The sequence below is a fragment of the Tribolium madens genome, unplaced genomic scaffold (genome assembly GCF_015345945.1).
Source record: "Tribolium madens isolate multiple individuals breed KSU strain unplaced genomic scaffold, Tmad_KSU_1.1 Scaffold_97;HRSCAF=244;Tcas5.2_LG3a, whole genome shotgun sequence".
Taxonomy (NCBI): domain Eukaryota; kingdom Metazoa; phylum Arthropoda; class Insecta; order Coleoptera; family Tenebrionidae; genus Tribolium; species Tribolium madens.
Window position 1 is genome coordinate 8339927 of NW_025401069.1, and position 21104 is coordinate 8361030.

A 21104-nucleotide genomic window follows, 5' to 3' on the forward strand; every position below is an offset into this window, starting at 1 on the left:
TTTTCTGTACATGAATTTAAGAGAAAATAAACAACAAATCGTGTTTTTTATTGATTTTTTATTGTTTTGCTTAATTATTTGTAAATGAATTCTACCAACACGTTTTTACTTGATTTGTAATTGTAGGTGGCGCATTTTGCACAGGATGTTATAAATGGTATAAGAATTACAATACCTTGGCAGCACATCGCTCACAAGATTGTGGTAAAGGATACCGATTCAAATGTACTGTGTGTTCAGCGAAATATAAACGTAAACATGACCTTAAAGAACATATGATAAATAAACATTAAAAAATGTTTTTTTGTTTTATTTTTTTAGTTCCTGTTTTAGGATTTTTTAGCTTTTTGTTACAAATTATTTTATTTCATATTGCAGGTGAGTGCCCTGTTATCTGCCCAAAATGTGAAAAGTTTTACAAAAACATGCGTAGTCTCAGATGTCATATGGCACTTGATTGTGGTAAAGGACGGAACTTTGAATGCGAGTGGTGTCATATGAAATTTAAACGCAAGCAACATCTTAAAGATCACATGATAAATAAACACTTACACTAAAGTTATGTTTTATTTTTATAATTTTATTTTTCCTAGGTGAAAATAAAAAGGGAAGTTTTCGCAGTTAAGCCATGTATCAAGCGGAGACTTAGTTTATTCTTATGTTGCATACAAAGTCTTTTGGTAGTATTTTAACAAACTGTAATCACAGAATTGTACTTCGCACAATTAAAAGAAGAAAATAATAAGAAAGTGCGATTTTTTGAAGATAAAAGTTTTTTATTTTAATAAACTTGTCTTTATTATTTGGCATTAAAATCTTATTTATTCTGTATAGTACTATTTAAAACACAATCTATTATAAATTGTTTATTTTTAGATGAAAAAATGTATTGTCCTAACTGCAAGAAGTTGTATAAAAACATCTCGACGTTAGCAGCTCATCTACGCCAAGATTGTAAAAAAGGACTTGATTTCAAGTGTCATTTGTGCCCTTATAAAACTCGGAGAAAACACAATTTAAAACAACATATACGAAATAGACACGCAATAGTATCAGTGCCTTTTCTAGTTTAATTTATTGTAAAAAAATAATAAAATCTTAAATTATTTGCGAATTTTTACTTAGTTTTCAAATGTGATGTTTATAGACAGGTGGTTAATTCAGATTGTCTACATTTTTTATATTTCAGGTACAAGATATATGCGTCTTCCTCGTGGAAAGAAAAAAGTATACGGATGTAAGGAGTTTGGTTGTAATTACGTCACATCAGTGCGTTCAAATTGGTATAGACATATGAGAAGAAAGCATTTTATTTTAGATGCTTTTGATTTAAGGAATATTATTAATCATTGTATTACATTGAAAGACTGCTAGATTGTAAATCCTAAGTTTCTAAGTACTTGTGTTATTTAGAATATTGAACAATTTACTGAAACCTGTAATTGTAGGTTACGACGAATTCATATGCCCTAATTGTTCCAAGGCTTATAAGAATCTGGCTACACTTAAAGTTCACTTATATCTAGATTGTGGCAAAGAAATTCTGCATACATGTGAAATATGTCAGTTGTCTTTCAAACGGAAGTATCATCTGAAACGGCATAGTATTTGTGTACATAATAAACATGAATAAATCTTTCTTATCGTTTTTAATTTCTGTGAAAACGAGTTTTGTATGTGAAGAGAAATAGTTACATTATATTGTACACCATTTTTGTAAATAAATTATATTCACACATATCAGAGTTAACATGGATGCAGCCTTGATTATTATTATTGCATTTTTTTACAGAGAATCTCATCGTTTGTTCCCGGTGTGGCAAAATATACAAATACAATACTTCACTTTATAATCACCAGAAATACGAATGTGGGAAAAGTAAATCCTTTAAATGTATGTTTTGTAACAAGGCCTTTTGGCACAAACAAAGTCTGAAGAATCATGTTAATTTTAAAAGATGCAAAGTTTGTAAAGTGCCTGATATTTTTGAAATGATGCAAAAATAGTCAGAAACCAATTGAATTGAATAAAGAGCTTTTGTAACTGAATGTCAATTTGTTTTGGTAATGCCTCTTATTTTAACTTTTTTTTTTTAGTTTTGTAGTTGTAGAGTAGCAAGAGTAGAGTTTGTTCGTTTTATGTCAGCAAGAGTTTTAGTTTTATTTTGAGACATCAACCAGTGGCCTCATGCATTTGTGCACAAGAAGAATGTCATTTTTGTGTGGGGCTTGTGTCGTCTATTTTAACACATCGTAATTTTCAGATTTTAAACAAGTGGATGGACGCTATATTTGCACTCGCTGCTATAAATGTTACAAACATAGAGGAACAATAATTCGTCATTTAAAATACGAGTGTGGAAAAGAACCAAGATATAAATGTAACATGTGTTCTTTTAAATGCAAGAGATACGACCATTTGTATACTCATATGAACTCAAAGAAACATAAAATGGCCATAAATTAATAAAGACTGCTAGTGTAGATTTTTTATTAGTAGATTTACGTAGTAATTGTTGTATTTGCCATTTGTTTTTTTGTGTATTTTACAACATAAAAATGTTTACAGCGAAGCCCACACGTTACACCTTTCATTGTGAATGTGGAAAATCGTACAAACATCGAGCTTCCCTTTATAACCATCGAAAATTCGATTGTGGTAAAGAAACCGGAAGATACGAATGCCATCAATGTCACGTCAAATTTTATCACCGAATATCTCTTGTGAATCACGTTAATTTAAGCATGTGTCAAAATATTGTTAAACGTTATTAGAAAATAAAATTTGAGAGACATTTTCGTGTAAGTAATTTTCGCACACACACTAACCACAACTAATATGCTTTGGTGAAGGGGTTTAATAAAAAGTGTCGATGAAACCAATACAGATCTGTACGCTTTTCAGATTACCTGGAACACAATGGTCTCTATTTTTGTACCAAATGTTGTAAATCTTACAAACACAAAGGAAATATCCGGAGGCATTTAAAATACGAGTGCGGAAAAGAAGCCAGGTTTCAGTGCTGTTTTTGTTCTTTTAGGTGCAAGAGGCTGGATTACCTCAAGTTTCATATGAAGTCCACCAAGCATCAACAGAGCGAGATGCGTAACGAAAAATCTTGAGAAGATTTTGAAATGACTTTGTTAATAATTTTAAATAAAGGCTTTGTTTGATAATTTGTTTTTTTGTATTTTGTCATGTTCAGATCTGAACAAATATAATTGATTGATAGATGAAATTTCCAATTTAATTGGTATCTAATATTTTTTTAGGTTTGCGGCGGTTTTACTGCAACCTATGTAACAAATCGTACACTGCTCCGGAAAATTTACGGAGGCACCAGAGAGTCGAGTGTGGAAAAGAAAAAAAGATTTTTTGTGGTTTTTGTGATAAGAAATATTTCTATAAACAGCAGCTTGACAGGCACATGAAAAAACATTCGTTTATTTAATATACTGTTGTAATTGTTAAGGAAATTTGTTGATTTTTTTGCATTATTGTAACGTTAGATTCATTCGTCATAGACTCTTTTATGTTTTTTTATTATTTGTTTTTTATCCATGTTTATTTTAGATCCGCAGCCCGAGAAGAACTTCTTTTGCAAAAAGTGCGGCAAGTCTTACACACTTCGGCGCAATTTGCAGAGGCACGAAAAAGTGGAGTGTCAAAAGGAAAAGAAATTTGTGTGTGCAATATGTCTTCACAGAACATATTACAAGAGCGATCTCCGTGTACATATTTTTAATAAACATGGTGTTCGATGTATTTTATAAATCACGGCTTGTAGTTTACGTACTTAATAAAAATATTTCAACGTTTTCTCTTTTTTACCTATTTAGGATTCAGTTGATTGAATTAAGTATTTATGTGTTTGTGACGACAGATATCTTGAAGCTTTATATTAATTATTACATTTTTTAGCATTTAATAAACGTTACTATTGCGATCGATGTGGAAAGTCATATACTATTAGAAATAACTTGAGGAGACATCAGCGAGTAGAATGTGGTCAAGAAAAGAAACTCAAATGCCATGTTTGTGAACACAAGTTTTACTACAAGCAAGAATTGAACGCACATATGCAAATCAGGCATAACATGTTACCTTTACGTAAAACTAGGTTTTAAGTGATTTTATTTGCTGGCTTATTTGTAATAATATGGAACGGATCTCATTTTTTATGCTCAATGTTTTATGCATGTTTACAAGACTGTAATATCTCTGAGGTTTAAAAGTTAAGCAATAGGCAAATAAATCTTTTCGACAATTGAAAATTGTGTATTTTTAAATATTCTGATTTTTTTTAGGTTTCAGTGTGTGTGTTGTGTTTTCATGTCTTTAATTCACTTTGTTTTGTTGTTACTCATTAGATTCTTGTTCTAGGTTTGATATTCTATCCTTGCACTCGGTGCAATCGTCGGAAGTACAAACATAAGGCTTCGCTTTACAACCACCAACGTTTCGAATGTGGCAAAGAAAAATCTTTTATTTGTCCCATGTTGGACTGTCCGTACAAAACCAAAAGAAAAGGAAGTTTAAAGTCACACATTCTTATTGTACATAAAGGGTAGTTTATTTTGTAATAAATAGTGTGAAATATATGTGTTTAATCCACTCTGTAGTTTTCTTTCTTTTTTTTTTATTCTGAAAATATTAATTTCTTCCATTGATTGATATTTTCTTGCAGGTCACAAATACAAGTGTTTCAAGTGCCATAAACATTACAAGCATAATGCGTCTCTTTGGAATCATGTCAGTTTTGATTGTGGCAAATCACCACGTTTTCAGTGCAATTATTGCCCGTACTTAGCGAGAAGGAAGCATCATTTGCACTCACATTTGCGGGCTACTCACCATTTAGAAATAAAAAAGAAATATTAGTTGTTGTTTTGATTTAATAACACAAAATTGGATAAATCGACTTACCTGTGGATCTAGTGAAAAGGACTTTTTTTTACTTTCCAACAGTAAAATATCTACAAGTTTTAATTGTGGTCTTGTTTTATTAATAAAAGTTCTATAAGTTGACGTTCGTGTTGTTTTAATACAGAAATTTGGTTTTTAGGTACTCTCAAGTTCAAATACGAGTGTCCAAAGTGCCAGAAAACTTACAAACATACTCAGTCTCTTCGTACTCATGTCAGATTTGAATGTGGCATACAACCATCTTTCCGCTGTGAATATTGCCCCTACGTGGCTAAGAGAAAGCATCATTTAAAAGCTCATCTTGTTATAAAACATTAATCTTAGATAATAAATTTTCTTCTAGTTTAGTTTATCTTATTTTACTTATGTAACTAAACTATGTAATTTTTTTCTCTTTGTAGTTAAAACTCTGGAAGTGTGTTATAAAGGCCAAGTGTTAAAGAAAAGCTTACACCGACATCTTCAGTACCAGTGTGGAAAAGACTTTAGTTTTTGGTTTTCCTTATTGTGATTACGTTTCAAAACTAAAGTTCTTATTTGCAAAATTAGTTTCACTAAGTTTACAGTTGTTTTTTTTTAAATCAGTGAAAAGAGAACATTTGCATGTTGGCTTCTTTAATAAATTTTGTAACAATTTTTATCTTAATGTTGTTTGTGAGTGTGCTAATTTGCTTGTGTCAATTTTTGCCACAGTAAAATTTTATTTTTTAGATTTTTGGCGGTCAAGAAGACCCAGTAAATATATTATGGACGAAAATGGCCGATTTCCTTGTGTGAAATGCGGTTCTTCGTACAAGCAGAAGACGCATTTAATTAGACACTTGAATTTCGAATGCGGTGTCGAACCGAAATTCGTGTGCTTTTGCGGACGAAAATTTAAACAAAAAAGCAATTACAAGACACATCTCAAGTGTTTGCATCATATGTAAAAGTCATACTTTTTATAAATATGTATTTATTGAATAAATCTTTTATACGTATTTGTTACTGATTTGTTTTTTGGTCAAAATAAGGTGTTGATTTGGAATTGTGTCGTAGGTTTTACGTCAAGGAATTTTGAAAGGGACAGCGATGGACGGTTTAAGTGTCCCCAGTGTATTTGCAGTTATAAACAGAGAAGTCATTTGATGCGACACATCAAGTATGAATGTGGTGTCGAACCACAGTTCCAATGCCATTTATGCTCGCGCAGATTTAGGCACAAGTGTAACCTTAAATCGCATTATTTGTTTTTCCACAAATCTAAAATGTTGTAATTTATGTCTAAATAAAACTTTAAAGTCTGTTCTTTCTTTGAAATTTTCCTCTGAGGTAGAGAACATTTAGTTCCGTATTTAGGGACATCTCATTTTTTTATTTAGTTATGTTTGGTCAAGCTCGCATTTTCCTGTAATGCTTTAAGCACGAGAATTTTTAATTTATTCACTGATTAAGTTTATGTTTTAGGCATGTTTAGGTACTGTTGCGTGCGTTGTAACAGGCAGTATTCTCGCAAACAACATCTATCAAGACATATCCAATACGAATGTGGTAAACAACCGCTTTTTCAATGCCCTCTGTGTCCAAGAAAATGCAAACGAAATGATATTCTAAGGTTTCATCTGAAGAACATACATAGAATCGAATAACTGCAATGAAAATACTAACACCATTTTATAACTGATAAGCTTCCAAAAATTGTGACTGATTTTTTTAATATTTAGTTATTTTTTCAAATTTTATTTAAGTTAATATTTTTCCTATAAAGCTAAAAAGCTGTTAAATTAATTAGAACTGTGATTTCTAAAATCTATTGTTTTGTAACTGCCATTGTTTCTTAAATGTTCCAATAAAGTTTTAAATACGTGATCATGTTGTTTTCAATTTTTAGGGAATTATATTTTTATTAGTTGTTTAAAATAACGTATTTTTTAGGTTATAGAAGATATTTTTGTCCTTGTGGCAGAAACTACAAAAACCCTGAAAGTTTGTCCCGGCACAAAAGAGAATGTGGTGCTGAAAAAAAGTATTGTTGTCCTTATTGTTCTCACAGAAGTCATAGAAACGACAATCTGAAGCGACATATTTATAACGTTCATCTAATTCACTCTGAAGTAGAAGATAAAAAAAAATTGTAGATTTTTTTAAAATTATTGTAATAAATTTTTTAATTATTTTATATTTATTGCTTTATTTCAAAGTAGAAAGGATTTTTTGGTAACGCATTTATTTAGTTGCAGGCAAATTTGTTTGTTCGTGTGGCAAAAGTTATGCTTCGAATAATAATCTTCGTCGGCACCAAAATGGCTGTGGCAAGGAGGAACGTTTCGTTTGCGGCACATGCCACTATAGAACGCACAGAATAGACCATTTTAAAAATCATATGAAGAGTAAACATGATTTTAAATATGTTTAGTCAATAAAAAAAAAACTTTTTATCTATCTTTGTTTATTTGCTAGTTATTTATTTAGGTCAATACTCTTGTTTTAGGTAATTAGCGATTTTTCTTCGTATTCGTAGTTTCTTTTTAATTTGTGTGTTAAGAATGCTAATAGTAATATTACTTTTTAGGTGATTCTCTTACGCACAATTTTTATAACGGAAAGCAGAAGGAAGGGCATCATTGCTTCAGATGTGACAAGGTTTTCACACGACTGGACAATTTAAAACGGCACATTAAATTTATTTGTGGCATGGAACCACAATTTAAGTGTTCGATCTGTTCGTATGCCTCGAAACACAAATACGTTTTGGCAGTTCATATGAAAAACAAACATTACGAAAATTACCTGTAAACTTTTTCAATAAAAATTGCAACAATTCTTTTCAGTTTTTGTTAGTTATTTTAAGTTGTGATATTATGAAACTAAAAGTGTTTTCACAGTTTTGTGACTTTGAGATTTTTTTCAGGTGCATCAAGGAGATTTGGTTGTCACAAGTGTTCAAAAACATATAAAAACAGAAACACTTTGAATAGGCACATACGCTACGAATGTGGAATTGCTCCACAATTTAATTGTTCTTTTTGTTCTAAATCTTGCTCTCGTAAGAGTAATTTAAAGCTTCATATTCGTTACGTACACAAGTGAGTTGGTAGCAACAAAGGAAAAATACGTTTGGTTCAAGCTTGTAGTTTCATGTTACAATAAAATAAATAAATCTATCAGATCATATTTGAATTTTTTTTTATAGACTTGGATTTTTTTGTTATTTTCTACTTTTAGGCGTCTTCCCTGTGGTGTGGGACATTCCCACAGGCGTTACTTTTAATTGTGTTAAAGAAACGAAATCTGTTTGTGGTTTTGTGTGTCTAATAATGTATCCATTCTACTAACATTAATGTAGTGCCAATTGTTAGAATTAACAATTTTCTTTCCAGGGCGTATCACTACTTTGAAGCAGTTTATGTGTCCGGATTGTCCTAAATCGTATAAATATAAATCTAATTTAGCTAGACATATTCGGTACGAATGCCGTGTGGATCCACAATTTGTTTGTAAATTTTGTCCGAAAGCGTATACCCAGAAGAGCAATCTAAAATCTCATCTTCTCTACGCTCACGGCTGGGAATAAAATTTGTTGCAAATAATATCAAAGAAATAAAGCTAAGTTTGTGGGCAGTACCGATTTTTTATTTCACATTGCTTCTAAATAAAATTCGTGTTGAAAGCATTTGATTTCATTTAAACTCTTGAGCACGTTTTAACTTTCAATTTTTTTCAAATGGGTGACTTAGTTTGTTTATTTTTCAGATAATTACGAACACAAATGCCATAAATGCTGGAAGACTTATAAGTATAAGTGGAATTTACTGAGACACATTCGGTATGAGTGTGGGATGGCTCCTCAATTCGTTTGTAAAATTTGTTCCAAAGCTTTCACTCAGAAAAGCAGTTTGAAATCACATGTTGGCTACATTCATGGTTTTCATGTTACGTTTAAGTAGAATACATATTTTATATTTTTATAAAAAATGATAGGTATACACTAAATATGTTTTATTTATATTATTATTGTCACTTTTATAAATTGTGTTGACATTTCTTTTACAAAATTAGGATGACTTTTGTATATTGTGTTAGATGTTGCGGAATAAATTACTAATCAGGCCATTTAGTAGTTTTTTACCCGCTTTCGTATATTCGTTGTAATTTTACCATTTAATTCATTTTTCTAATTATCTACTCTTTCAGACACATACCAAATCGTCGGTAGACTATTTGCTTGTCCACGATGTAAAAAACGCTACAGATACAGAAGTAGCGTTGGACGTCATATGAAGTACGAATGCGGCACTTTGCCTCAGTTTGTCTGCAGTATTTGCTACAAGTCTTTTACTCAAAGAAGCAGCTTGAAATCTCATACTTTTTCTCTTCATGGTTTTGAAGCATTGAAAAGACTTACTTAGAATTAAATATATGTATTTCTGTTGCATTGAAATAAACTCATTTACTCAAGTATTAGAAAAAGTGCTTGTAATTTCTATTAAGTGTGAAATAATTACATTTTAGGCAATTCTGATGTGCTCTTTTTCAGGTTACTTCGCAATAGACGGAATGATTGCTTGCAAACGCTGCGGAAAAAAATACAAATATAAGAAAAACTTTCAAAGACATTATAGATACGAATGCCAAAAACCGCCACAATTTTGTTGTTATTTTTGTCCTTCTAAGTTTACTCAAAATAGCAGTCTCAAAACACACATGGCAACGCATCATAACAGCATTTTTAAAACTGACAAGTTTTACTTACAAAATCAGAACTGATGGCCTTTTTTTTGTAAATGTTATGATTTCATGGAAATAACAGAACTATCATCCAATTTCTCGTTACAGAATGTTAAAAGTTAGAAAATAGCTCTATTATTTTTGTAACTAAACCGGTTACTTAATTTTCATACTAACCAAATTTTAACTCGAAGCTTTATAGTGTTACATTCATGTTTACTAAGTTATGTAAGTATTTAATGTTGTTATCGAATATTCTTTATATTAAATAAATATAATTTTGACTCAGTTTTGCTTTTTTCGTTTGTAATAATTTTCTGCTTTTATTATTAGTCAGAAATTGTGAGTTGCTTTCAAGACGTTTTGTTTTTAGGTTTGCATCGTTGTTCTAAATGTGGGAAGGGTTACAAACACAGGCCTAATTTGTACCGTCATGTCAAATACGAATGTGATGGCATTTCGCATTTTGTCTGTCTAATTTGCAATAAGGCTTATACCCAAAAAGTGACTCTCAAGCAACACATCTTGGCACTTCACCACGAATTTAAAGACATACTTCTTTCTAACAAACGCTTTCCATAATTTTCTATATTTTTTAGCTTTTTGTAGTGCCGTTGTTGTATATTTTAATTTGCTTCTCCCATACTCATAAATGTGTTCAGTATAATATATTAAAACTATATTCACTGTACACAAAACTTCTAAAAAAGCAACCAGAGGAGTTGTTACCGCGACAGTTTTGTAGGTCAATTATTTTTGATCTAGGAAAATGCAATGGTGGTAGAAAATTAAAATTTTGAACGGCCAAAATTTAATGAATTTTTTGTAATAGATTGTAACGCCGAAATTTGATTTTAGGAAAATATCATTGCCAGAGTTGTGGAAAGTCATATACACACAAACGCAATTTACACAGACATAAGAAGTACGAATGTGCTGGTATAGCACAGTTTAAATGTATACATTGTTCTAAAGCTTTTTTCCAAAAAGTGGCTCTTAATAAGCACGTGATTAATGTACACCGTGATCAAACAATTATATATTTTTAGAAGTTTAATAAAATCGAGAATAAAATATTGTAATCTGATTTTTTTTCATAGTGTGAAGGTGATTAACTTAGTGAAAAAAAGTTATAAATAAATCTTACCGTTTTTTATTTATAAACACTAGACCTTTAATTATTATCATTTTCTTGTAGTTACAGAAGAACCAGTTGTGGAAGGACAAGTTCTTTTTGAATTTATATCAACTGGTGAAGGTTCCGAAGAGAATGGAGTATTTTCTTGTCTTTGTAGCAACTGTGGCAAGGTAGATATTTCTAGTTTATGTTGCAAAACGGTTCTAAACATTTTATCTTTCTCTTTATTTTAGACCTACAAATCAAAGGGAAATTTACAAAGACATTTAAACTATGAGTGCGGTAAACAACCACACATCACGTGTCCTTTGTGTGGTCTTCAAACTAAACACCGCTCAAGTATGAAACGGCATGTTTTGAATCGCCACCCTGGGCACCAGTGTGAATTTAAAGATGTCTAAATGTTGTACATATTTCAAAATAAATTTTAGTTTAATTATTATATTTTTTTGCTTGAGTTTTTATTTTTAGTTATAACAATTTGTATTTTTTTCAGATAATTATCCTTGCCCAAAATGTGACAAATCGTATAAAACACTTGGGTCACTTAGGAGACACATGAATTATATGTGCGGTCGCAAGGGACCACCTCTTTCGGGATACACTCTGTTGAATAACACTTACATCTGTAATCAATGCAATAATCCTTACAAATCCAAGAGTTCCATAAGACGTCATCTTGTTTACGAGTGTGGCAAAGAACCTAACGTCAAATGTCCTATTTCTGGTTGCACTTATAAATCTAAACATAAAGCTCGAATGACTCAGCATGTGCTAATGGTGCATAAGTTGTATTTATGATTCGTCCATTTTTTTTTGTTTGTTAATAAAACATTAATTTTTTTATTGTTTTTGATTTATTTTTCACAAAGATGCATTTAGTATGTTTTAAATATTTATATTAATAATTTCTTATTTTTTAGGTGAAGCTAAATATTATCAATGTCCAGAATGTCCAAAAAATTTCAAACAAGTCAGTACTTTGCGAAGACATATAAAATACTACTGTGCAAAACGAAGACCAACGCTTTCTGGTTATACCGTAATAAATAATTATTTCATATGTGACAAATGTGACAAGAGATACAAATCTAAGGGGTCGGTAAGGCGTCATCTCGTCTATGAGTGTGGAAAAGTAGCATCGATCAAGTGTCCAATTTTGGGATGTTTCTATAAGTGCAAAATTAAAAATCGAATGTCGGAACACCTTAAAATGTTCCACAAAATAACTTGTAAAATATAGTCTTAAACTAACATTTAGTTTTCTTCTAAACCTGTAACAACCTTGATTGTCTTTTTTTTTTGATCGGTTGTTTCTTGCAGGCGTGGAAACTTTGCGATACAAGTGTACAAATTGCGGCAAAGTTTACTCAAAGTTTTATTCTTTCGACCATCACTTACGATACGACTGTGGAGACCAAGTAGTAATTTATCGATGTTCGGTGGGAAATTGTCAGTTTGCCACCAAAAGAAAATTCAACTTAAAAATGCACATTTCAGCAAAGCATAAAGTAGACATAAAGAAAATAGATTTGTAACTTTTTAATTTTCAATAAAAATTATGTTTACATGTGTTTTATTATTCTGTGACTTGCTAGATCTTCATAGATTGTTTCTTGCAGGATCGGATTTGCTTCAACGTACATGCCCAAACTGTCATAAAGTATACACTAAAGCGCACTCTTTGGACTATCACAGAAGATACGACTGTGGAGAGAATGTTATTAATTATTATTGCCCTATTAAAAATTGTCAGTACGTTACGAAAAGAAAATTTGATTTAAAGAGACATCAAAGGGGCAAGCATGGAAATGAAACTTTTGAATAATTGTACCAAATAAATTGAATAAATTTTTGTTATACATTATTTTCCTCTCGAAATGCACTTTTATTATTAGTAGAAACATTTAAACTGATTTAAAGTTGATTTTCGACTTGGTCGTGATTTAGTTTGAAACTGGTTCTTTATTGATTCAATTTTTTGTTTAAGGTGAAGAGTGGGTGTGTAACAGATGCAGTAAAACGTACAAGAAGAAGTCTTCACTGGATATTCATGTTAGATATGATTGTGTTAGTGTACCTCGTTTTAACTGCACAGTAGCGGGTTGTTCGTATAAAAGTAAAAGAAAATCTGATTTAAAGAAACATGTATATCGTAAACACTTTCCAAAAAGTTGGAAAGAACGCAAACAATAAAGCTTTTGTTTCAATTTGTTTTTCTTGTTTTGTAATTTCGACAAACTTGTTAGTTTGTGATTTTTCTACATATAATAAGTGATTTTATTTTCCGTAGGTAATTTTAACAATTTTTCAGGTCATCTCTTCACTTGTGGAAATTGCTCGAAAACATACGATAAGGAAAAATCCTTTTATAACCACGTGAAATATGATTGTGGACACGAAGAATTATATCGCTGTACTTACAATTTATGTGATTACAAAACTAAACGAAAGGAAAATCTTAAAAGACACATTGCGACACAACATAAAGTGGTTAATTTAAATGTGTGCATCCAACAATATTAACTGGAGAAGCTATTAGATCGTTTTGATATTTTATTACATCATTATATTAAATAATGGTCGAAGATAATAGACTTATTACGTTTAAATAAAATTTATTTGTTGAATTGTAGAGTAATTTTTTTAAATAAATGGACAAAAGAAAATTTGCTTGCTTTTCCAGTATTTTTTGATATGTTGCTAAATGGTAGGACTGCTTTATAGGTAGTGAGACATTATATTTAATTGTGTATGGAATTTTAAAAACAGTTTTTATGATTTCCAAAAAATATACCAAAAAGGTACAACAATTTGATTTTTTGATTAACCTATAAGTGAATATATTTATAGGTAGGTTTTAGGGTTGCTTTATTTTTTACCTTAAAATAAAACTCTTTGTTTTAGTAAGTACAAAATATTTATTTGCTCTAATACCAAAAAAGTTTGATTGTTTTCTTTATGTTGTAGATGGAGGAGTTCACGAGTGTCCTAAATGTAATAAACGTTATACAAGAAAAGCTTCTCTATATGTTCATATGAACTTAGATTGTGGTAAAGGAGCTTTTGTGTGTACGCACTGTGGACATAAAACTGCCCGAAAGTGCAATTTAAAGCGTCATCTTATTACCATTCACAAAATCATTTCTGATTTTGAGAAATATATGTCTAAGGAAATCTAACACTTACATTGGGTGGGCATTTAGAGAAAACATAGTAAGGATGTGGTAATATTCTAACAAAGAACGTTTTCAGGTGGTAAATATCGTTGTTCGAACTGCGATAGAGCATATGTTTATAAAAGGGGTTTAAGTGCTCATTTAAAATTCCAATGTGGGAAGGAACCGGCTTTTTGGTGTACACTTTGTGCGAAGAAATTTAGACAAAAAAGCAGCTTAAAGTTACATATGAAAAAACAGCACTGAATCGTTTTGTTTGAATAGCAAAATCTATTTTTTTCTTTGTACCTAAAATTAAAATAAAATGTATTTTTAAAGGAGACAAGTTGTTTGTCGGATTCTTAAAAAAAATTTAGTACAGGAGGAATATTGGCTTATTGCTGTATTTTGTACATGTACATAAAAAAGAAAGAGATGTTACTTCGGTCAGGACGTATACCAAACTTCTAGATGTAGGTAGTTAGTTGTAACCCAGTAATATAGCTTTTGGGCATCGAGCATTTAGGTTAGTAGACCAGTACTGCATGTTGTATTTTTGCAATAAATTTTTTTAAGTTGTTGATTTATTTGTTATAATTTTGTACAATTTATTGTTGGTTGGGGATAACTTTTTTGTTTTTAAGTGTTGTAATGGATTTTGTATTTTTCTAATTTTTCAGAGTTCCGTAGTGCTCTTTTGAAACGAGTTGATTTCACCGATAATATCTGTCCAGTCTGTCGGAGAGTGTTTAAACGAAAAGATCATGTACAACGTCATTATTTAGAATTGCATATTTTTAATCAAGAAACCATGGGATATCCTTGCACGTCATGCGATAAATTCTTTAAAAGAAGATACATTTTAGACAATCACATGAAAACATGCACAGGGTCACCAAAATGTCAACTTTGCAACATTTCGTACCCCAAATTTGGGCAACTCATCCAGCACATGAAGAGTGTTCACAATGCTATTATCAAATAAATCACATAATGCCTCATTCACCTACACTTAGCATAAGTAATATTTTAAGTATTCTTATGGTTTTAGGGACAATTTGTTAAATAAAACATGTTTGTAACAATTTTGTTTTACTTTTACACCTATTTGTTTCCTTTTTTATTTTTGTTAATTGTATTATTTTCAGATTTTGATGAAGTTTCTGCTCTCTTAAAAGCAAAACCTACTTCGATTTATCCTTGCATCGTATGTAAGAAACTCATGTCTAAGGGAAATCTCAAGCGGCATTACATTACCCAACATTTAACCGATAAAACCAAGAAGCCAAAGAAGAAGTCCAAAAACACTCAATTCCAAATTTAAACGAGATGTTTCAAGACAATTTATTTTAGTCGAGATATTTTTTTAGTTTTGAATTGGGGTTATATACTTTTAGAGTTCTTAAGAGACTTTTTTTAAGCCAAATGTTAAGAAAATATTTTTGTTTAAATAATTTTGTATTTTGTTTTTGTAATAAATGAATGGGGGTTTATTTTTGTTAATTTTTAATAATTGACCGGGTCATGTTTTCAGATAAGCTAATTCCAAGAGCAACCATGTCTTTGTATCAAAGTGTTTCAAGAAGTTTCAAAAAACGAGAGTATCATTTTGAAATGTGAGCTGAGCTCTATTAAATATAGTATGCTTCTTTCAATGCATTTTTTTTATATCTAAGTGTTTTTTGTTATTTAATTTTTGGTTTGCATGTTTAGATAACGATTAAAGGTATTTTGTTGTAAGTTTTGTTTTGATGGCTTCTAAGAATGTGTCTGTTTTAGCTCGCTTTGGTGTCCTCTACTACACTTGCATGAGATGCGGAAAATCTTACAAAAACCAAACGAGTTTAAGTCGGCACACACATCACGAATGTGGAAAAGCGCCTAAATTTCCGTGTCCATTTTGCAAGAAAATGTTCAAGAGAAAAGATCGAGTCAAGACTCATTTCAAAGACTGTCATCCGCAAATGGGTCCTTTTGAAAACTTTGTCAAGTCACAAATATATGTCTAGTCTTTGTAGTCATTAAAATAAATAAAAATTACTATTGTGCAGTTGGCTACATTTTAGATGTTGTTAGTTTACTAGTGTTTGTTCATGGCTGTTGTATTTTTCAAGTAAATTAAAAAATTTTTGTTTTAGGTTTTTTAACAAATTTGGAAAATTTGCATCAGAGGTACTTCTGCAAGAATTGTTCTAAGAGCTATAAACACAAAAGGCATTTATCCAGTCACGTGCGCTATGAATGTGGAAAAGAACCAAGTTTTGAGTGTATTGTTTGTAAAAGGAAATTCTACCAAAAGTACACACTCAATGCTCATTTAAGACAGACTCATAGTCTGGATATATAATTTGTTAGCAGTGTATTATTTAAAACATAATAAAATTTAGAAAAACTCTCACCACAACTTCTTATTGTTTTTCTAGTTATGTTCGTCTTTGTGCTTTTTTCCATATTTTTTTTTAGAAATACTCGTAAATTTAATAATATTGTTTTAGGTAATTTAAAGAAATTTGTTTGTCCCAATTGTAACAGAAGGTACATTCACAAGAATCATTTAATGAGTCATCTTAGATACGAGTGTGGTAAAGAACCAACGTTTTTATGCCAATATTGCTTCAAGTCGTTTCATCAAAAGTCAAATTTGAAGGCTCATCTAAAAAGGTGCAAACTGGTCGTTGCTCCTGCTACTTAAAATATTTATTTTGCTTATAAAAGGACTTTATTTGATTTGCAAATTTTGTGTGAAGTGTGAAAGAAATAAAAGGTTTATAGTTTATTTTTTTGTTTGCTCTTTTCTCTGTAAATTTTAGGTAAAAAGGACTGTAATCACCTTGCTTATTCGATTGTTTTAGGCCCAAAATCTGTATCCGTAAAATGTGGGATACATACAATATTCAAATGTGGCAAGGAATTGTATGTTACAACATTGTTTAAATAACATTTACATAAAAATTAAACACTATTTCCTAAAATAAAATTGCTTATTGTTTTATTCGTTTAAATTTTTCGTACTAAAAGAGCATGCATTTTAAATCAACTACTACGGTGGTAATCACTCACATCTTTTTAGGAATACCTGCATTTTATTGTCCTTCTTGTGGAAAGCAATACAAATACGCTCCAAATATGCGAAGACATATGAAATACGAATGTGGAAAAGCTCCATCTTTTTTCTGTGACTATTGTTGCAAGCCTTTTCACCAAAAATCTAACCTTAAGGTTCATATGAAACGTTGCAAGTTGTTTCCTCACATTCCGAGACCGACTGTTGTAGATAAGTTCAATTAGAGTTTAAGAATGTGTAGCATAATAATATGTAGTTTCTTGAATAATAAATGCCTATAAGGAAGTGCTTTTTTTAAATATAAAACCAACGGACTTAGTTTTTTTAATAGCATGTTTCCGTTTCAAAGTTTGACCGCTGGTAATAATTTTTTTTTGATTCTAGTTATTAATGCCTATTTCTGCTATGATTGTGGCAAGCAATACAAATATTCACATTCATTAAATAGACACAAAAAATACGAATGCGGCAAGGCGCCAAAATTTGAATGTATTGTTGATGGATGTAACTACAAATCAAAAAGGAAGGACAACCTTAATGCACACATTAGGACTCTTCATCTCAAAGAACTTAACATAACAATCTCCTAATCTTCAGTTGTATCTAGATAGTTTAGTTTCCAGATAGTTTAGGATAATAGTATAGTTTGTATCTCGTTACAATAAAGTTTACTTTACAAAACCAATTTTTTATTTGTTTCTTATTTATATCTGTTCGTATTACACATTGTGATTCTTTTTTAGGTCTGCCGAACTCTGGAGGTGGTAACAGAGAACAGTACACATGTATGAAATGTAATAAGAGTTACATGTATAAAGTGACTTTTAAAAGACATATTAAGTATCAATGTTCAAGAGTACTACCGAAATTTCAGTGTCATTTGTGCACCCATTCTTGTAATTATAAAAGTAATTTAAAGAGTCATTTGTTACATAAGCATAAATTTAATGTTGAAAACCTGAAAGAATTGCAATAATATTTTACAAATTATAATTGTATTACCAAATAGAAGATATTTTTTAATTAGGTTTTTGTTTTATTTTTGTTTTTTTTTAGGTACTTGTCGCAACACTAAAGAATTTTGATACATACTTTAAAATAATTTTGTATGTTTTATAATCTTGTAGCTCTTATATTTACAATTAGTTATGTTTGTTCTTAGTTCTACTAACCCATTAATAAAATCGTTGGTGTACTTTTATTGACGTAATAAATTTTCAGACAAAATTTACCGTAACAGAAGGTTACGCATGCAACTAAGTGATGAAATGGATCGAAAGCAATTTTGCTGTGGTGGCTGTAACCGCTGGTACAAATATCTTCACAATTTGAAATCTCATCAAAAATACGAATGTGGTAAAGAACCACAATTTGTGTGTTCTTACGAAGGATGTTCTTTTAAATCTAAGAAAAAGGGCAATCTCAAACAGCATATTTTTAACAAACATGGAATTGATTTAATCGGATAAGTTGTTAAGATTTTTTGTATAATAAACGATAATGAAGCATTAATTATTTTATTTATTTTATAATTAAACAATTTTCTACTCTTAAAAACTTAAGAAAAGTACTTTTTTAGGTGCTGTGAATAAGCCTTTCTGTTGTCCAAACTGCCCTAGAGCCTACAAGTACCTGAGGAATTTAAAGGCTCATCTGCGGTGTGAATGTGGTAAAGAGCCACAATTTGCATGTCAGTATAAAGGGTGCACTTTTAGAGCCAAACTTAAAGGGAATTTGATAAAGCATATGAACAATAAACATAACCAAAGACAAGTTCAAGAACTTAGTTTGGATAATATAGAAATTTCTAAGACAGATTGAACTATAATTTTGTTACGATTTTGTCTAATTGTTTAAATAAAGATGTTAATATAATGATTTTTGTCTATTTTTATCTTTGTGTTATTGGATGTTGCATTTCAACGTTTTCTGTCGAGTTCCTCGCTGATTATTTGCAGTTTTAGGTGGAAGACCATATTCATATAAAACTCGGGATAAAACTGGACTTACCAATCAATTCTATTGCGACAACTGCCATCGTTCCTACAAGTACTACAGGAACTTGCAGTCTCATCAGAAGTTAGAATGCGGCAAAGAGGCAAAATTTTTGTGTTATTTTGCTGGTTGCTCTTACAAAGCTAAAATTAAAAGATATCTTCATATGCATATATTGAACAAACACTCAGATAGTCTTAATAATTTATAATGTTACTGTAGTTATCTAACCTAATAAAACGATATTACTGTTTCTCTCTTAATTTACTCATTTTGGTGTCTTTCAGGAACGTACTTTACTTGTGACAAGTGCCATCGTGCGTACAAGTGGAAGAAAAATTTGAAACAACATCAGAAGTATGAGTGTGGTAAAGAACCACAATTTGTGTGTCCTTTTGAAGGTTGCACTTACAAAGCTAAAGTTAAAGTAAACATGAAGCAACACTTAAGCAGTAGAAAGCATAAATCTGAAACATCTTGCTAGTGTTTATATTTTTTAAGAATCTGATTGTAATATAAAGTATTTTAGGCGAAAGCATTTCATACGGAGTCAACGAACACGTCTGTATTAATTGCAATCGATCTTATAGATGGAAAAGAGGACTTAGACAACACCAGAAATACGAGTGTGGAAAAGAACCTCAATTTTTTTGTCCTATAGAAGGTTGTATGTACAAAGCTAAAGTAAAAGGAAATGTAAAGCAACATATGATTAAAAGACATAAAGAATACGAATATTATTTCTAACTTGTATTCAGATAGGTTAAGTTAATGTATATTTGCTTGTACCAAACTTACAAAATAAATTTCTTTGAGGAAACTGTGTTGCATGTCTTATGTAGCGTAATAGATTTTAATTGTTTTAAATTTTTGTTTTTTTACTCTTACATTTGTTTTAGCAGAAAAGAGATATGCTTGTGATAAGTGTGATAAAAGTTACCGTTGGAAAAGGGGCTTATGGGAGCATAAGAAGTATGGGTGTGGTAAAGATCCATCTTTTACCTGTCCCATATCAGGTTGCACTTACAGAGCTAAAGCCAAACGATTTATAAAAGCTCATGTTGCATTGAAGCATGGTATTCGATAATTTTGACAATTCTGTAAGTATTGTACACATTATTATTTATCTATTTTTATTCATTTTATATTCATTGTCTGAGATAAGATTTTATTTTCAGAAAAATGTTTTGAGTTATTTTTATGTAAGTTACTATCCAAATACAATACTGTACAAATATTCAGAAGACTAAGCCGAGGCTTAATAATCCTATGTTGGTTGTAGTTCTTACTAGAACAGACTCTTATAGCCAAAAGAAGTGTTTAACTTCTTCTTCTCTAACTTCTATACTTCAATGTTAAAAAATATTTCTTTAAATTTCTGCATCCACATTTATTCATTGTGTTCAGATTTTTACTTATGTATGTTAAAATTAAACAGGGAAATAGTGATCCGAAATAAACAAGAGGTTGTAGACCGTAAAAACGTAGTTGAACAAAATTTACAGTCTCAACAGTGTAAGAAGTTTTATTGGTTTTTTATTTTCTGTTTTAAATCTAATCTTATTTATCAGGAGGTAAAATTTCAATTGGAATAATTATTATGTGTATGTATTTATTTGTGTTACTTCTCTGAAATAAACTTTTTGTTTTAGGAAAGTCTTTTGGGTGTCATTTATGTCAAAAGCGGTACAAATATAAATCAGGATTGGGACAACACTTAAAATACGAATGTGGGAAAGAACCACAGTTTGCTTGTCCTGAAGAAAATTGTAATTATAATAGTCACAGGAAAGATAATTTAAGGTCGCATTATTTAAGAAAACATGTAAATATTACAAAAAATAATAATAAATAAAATTTTGTTTGTAAATGACTTTATAGTTAATAAAATAATTGTGATTTTTGTGGTGGTTGTTAATGCTTAGCTCAAAAATATAAACCACTTTATATGTGCACCTCTTTTTTACTTTGCTGTTTGGTTTATGTTCATATTTGTACGTTTTGTCGCCTATTAGTTGAATGGGAAAAATTACCGTCATTCGAAGACAATTTCAGAACAAGCGCAATTATTGGAAATGTCAGTATTGTTGGGACTATTTTAACAAAAAATAATAA

At 30.5% G+C, this 21104-nt stretch overlaps 1 protein-coding gene across 40 annotated transcripts in view; it reads left to right on the forward strand.

Annotated features, from left to right (window-relative positions):
• Positions 1-21104, forward strand: part of LOC123015162 (longitudinals lacking protein, isoforms A/B/D/L) — a 68867-nt gene that overhangs the window by 19015 nt on the left and 28748 nt on the right. Inside the window, exon 5 of one of the 40 annotated variants that reach the window (XM_044414741.1) lies at positions 19892-20089. The exons of 20 other annotated variants lie outside the window; for them this stretch is intronic. In XM_044414741.1, the coding sequence (XP_044270676.1) occupies positions 19892-20076 (185 nt within the window). In that variant the 3' untranslated portion in view covers positions 20077-20089. Of the gene's footprint in view, positions 1-2569; positions 2796-2905; positions 3175-4384; positions 4616-4688; positions 5030-5965; positions 6199-6373; positions 6776-7478; positions 7718-8659; positions 9020-9443; positions 9923-11268; positions 11616-11695; positions 12031-13086; positions 13403-14610; positions 14936-15078; positions 15270-16068; positions 16329-17000; positions 17280-17378; positions 17600-18215; positions 18479-19276; positions 19513-19891; positions 20090-21104 lie in introns of those variants that run through there. 19 more of the 40 variants (XM_044414733.1, XM_044414708.1, XM_044414727.1 and 16 more) reach the window with 19 other exon arrangements.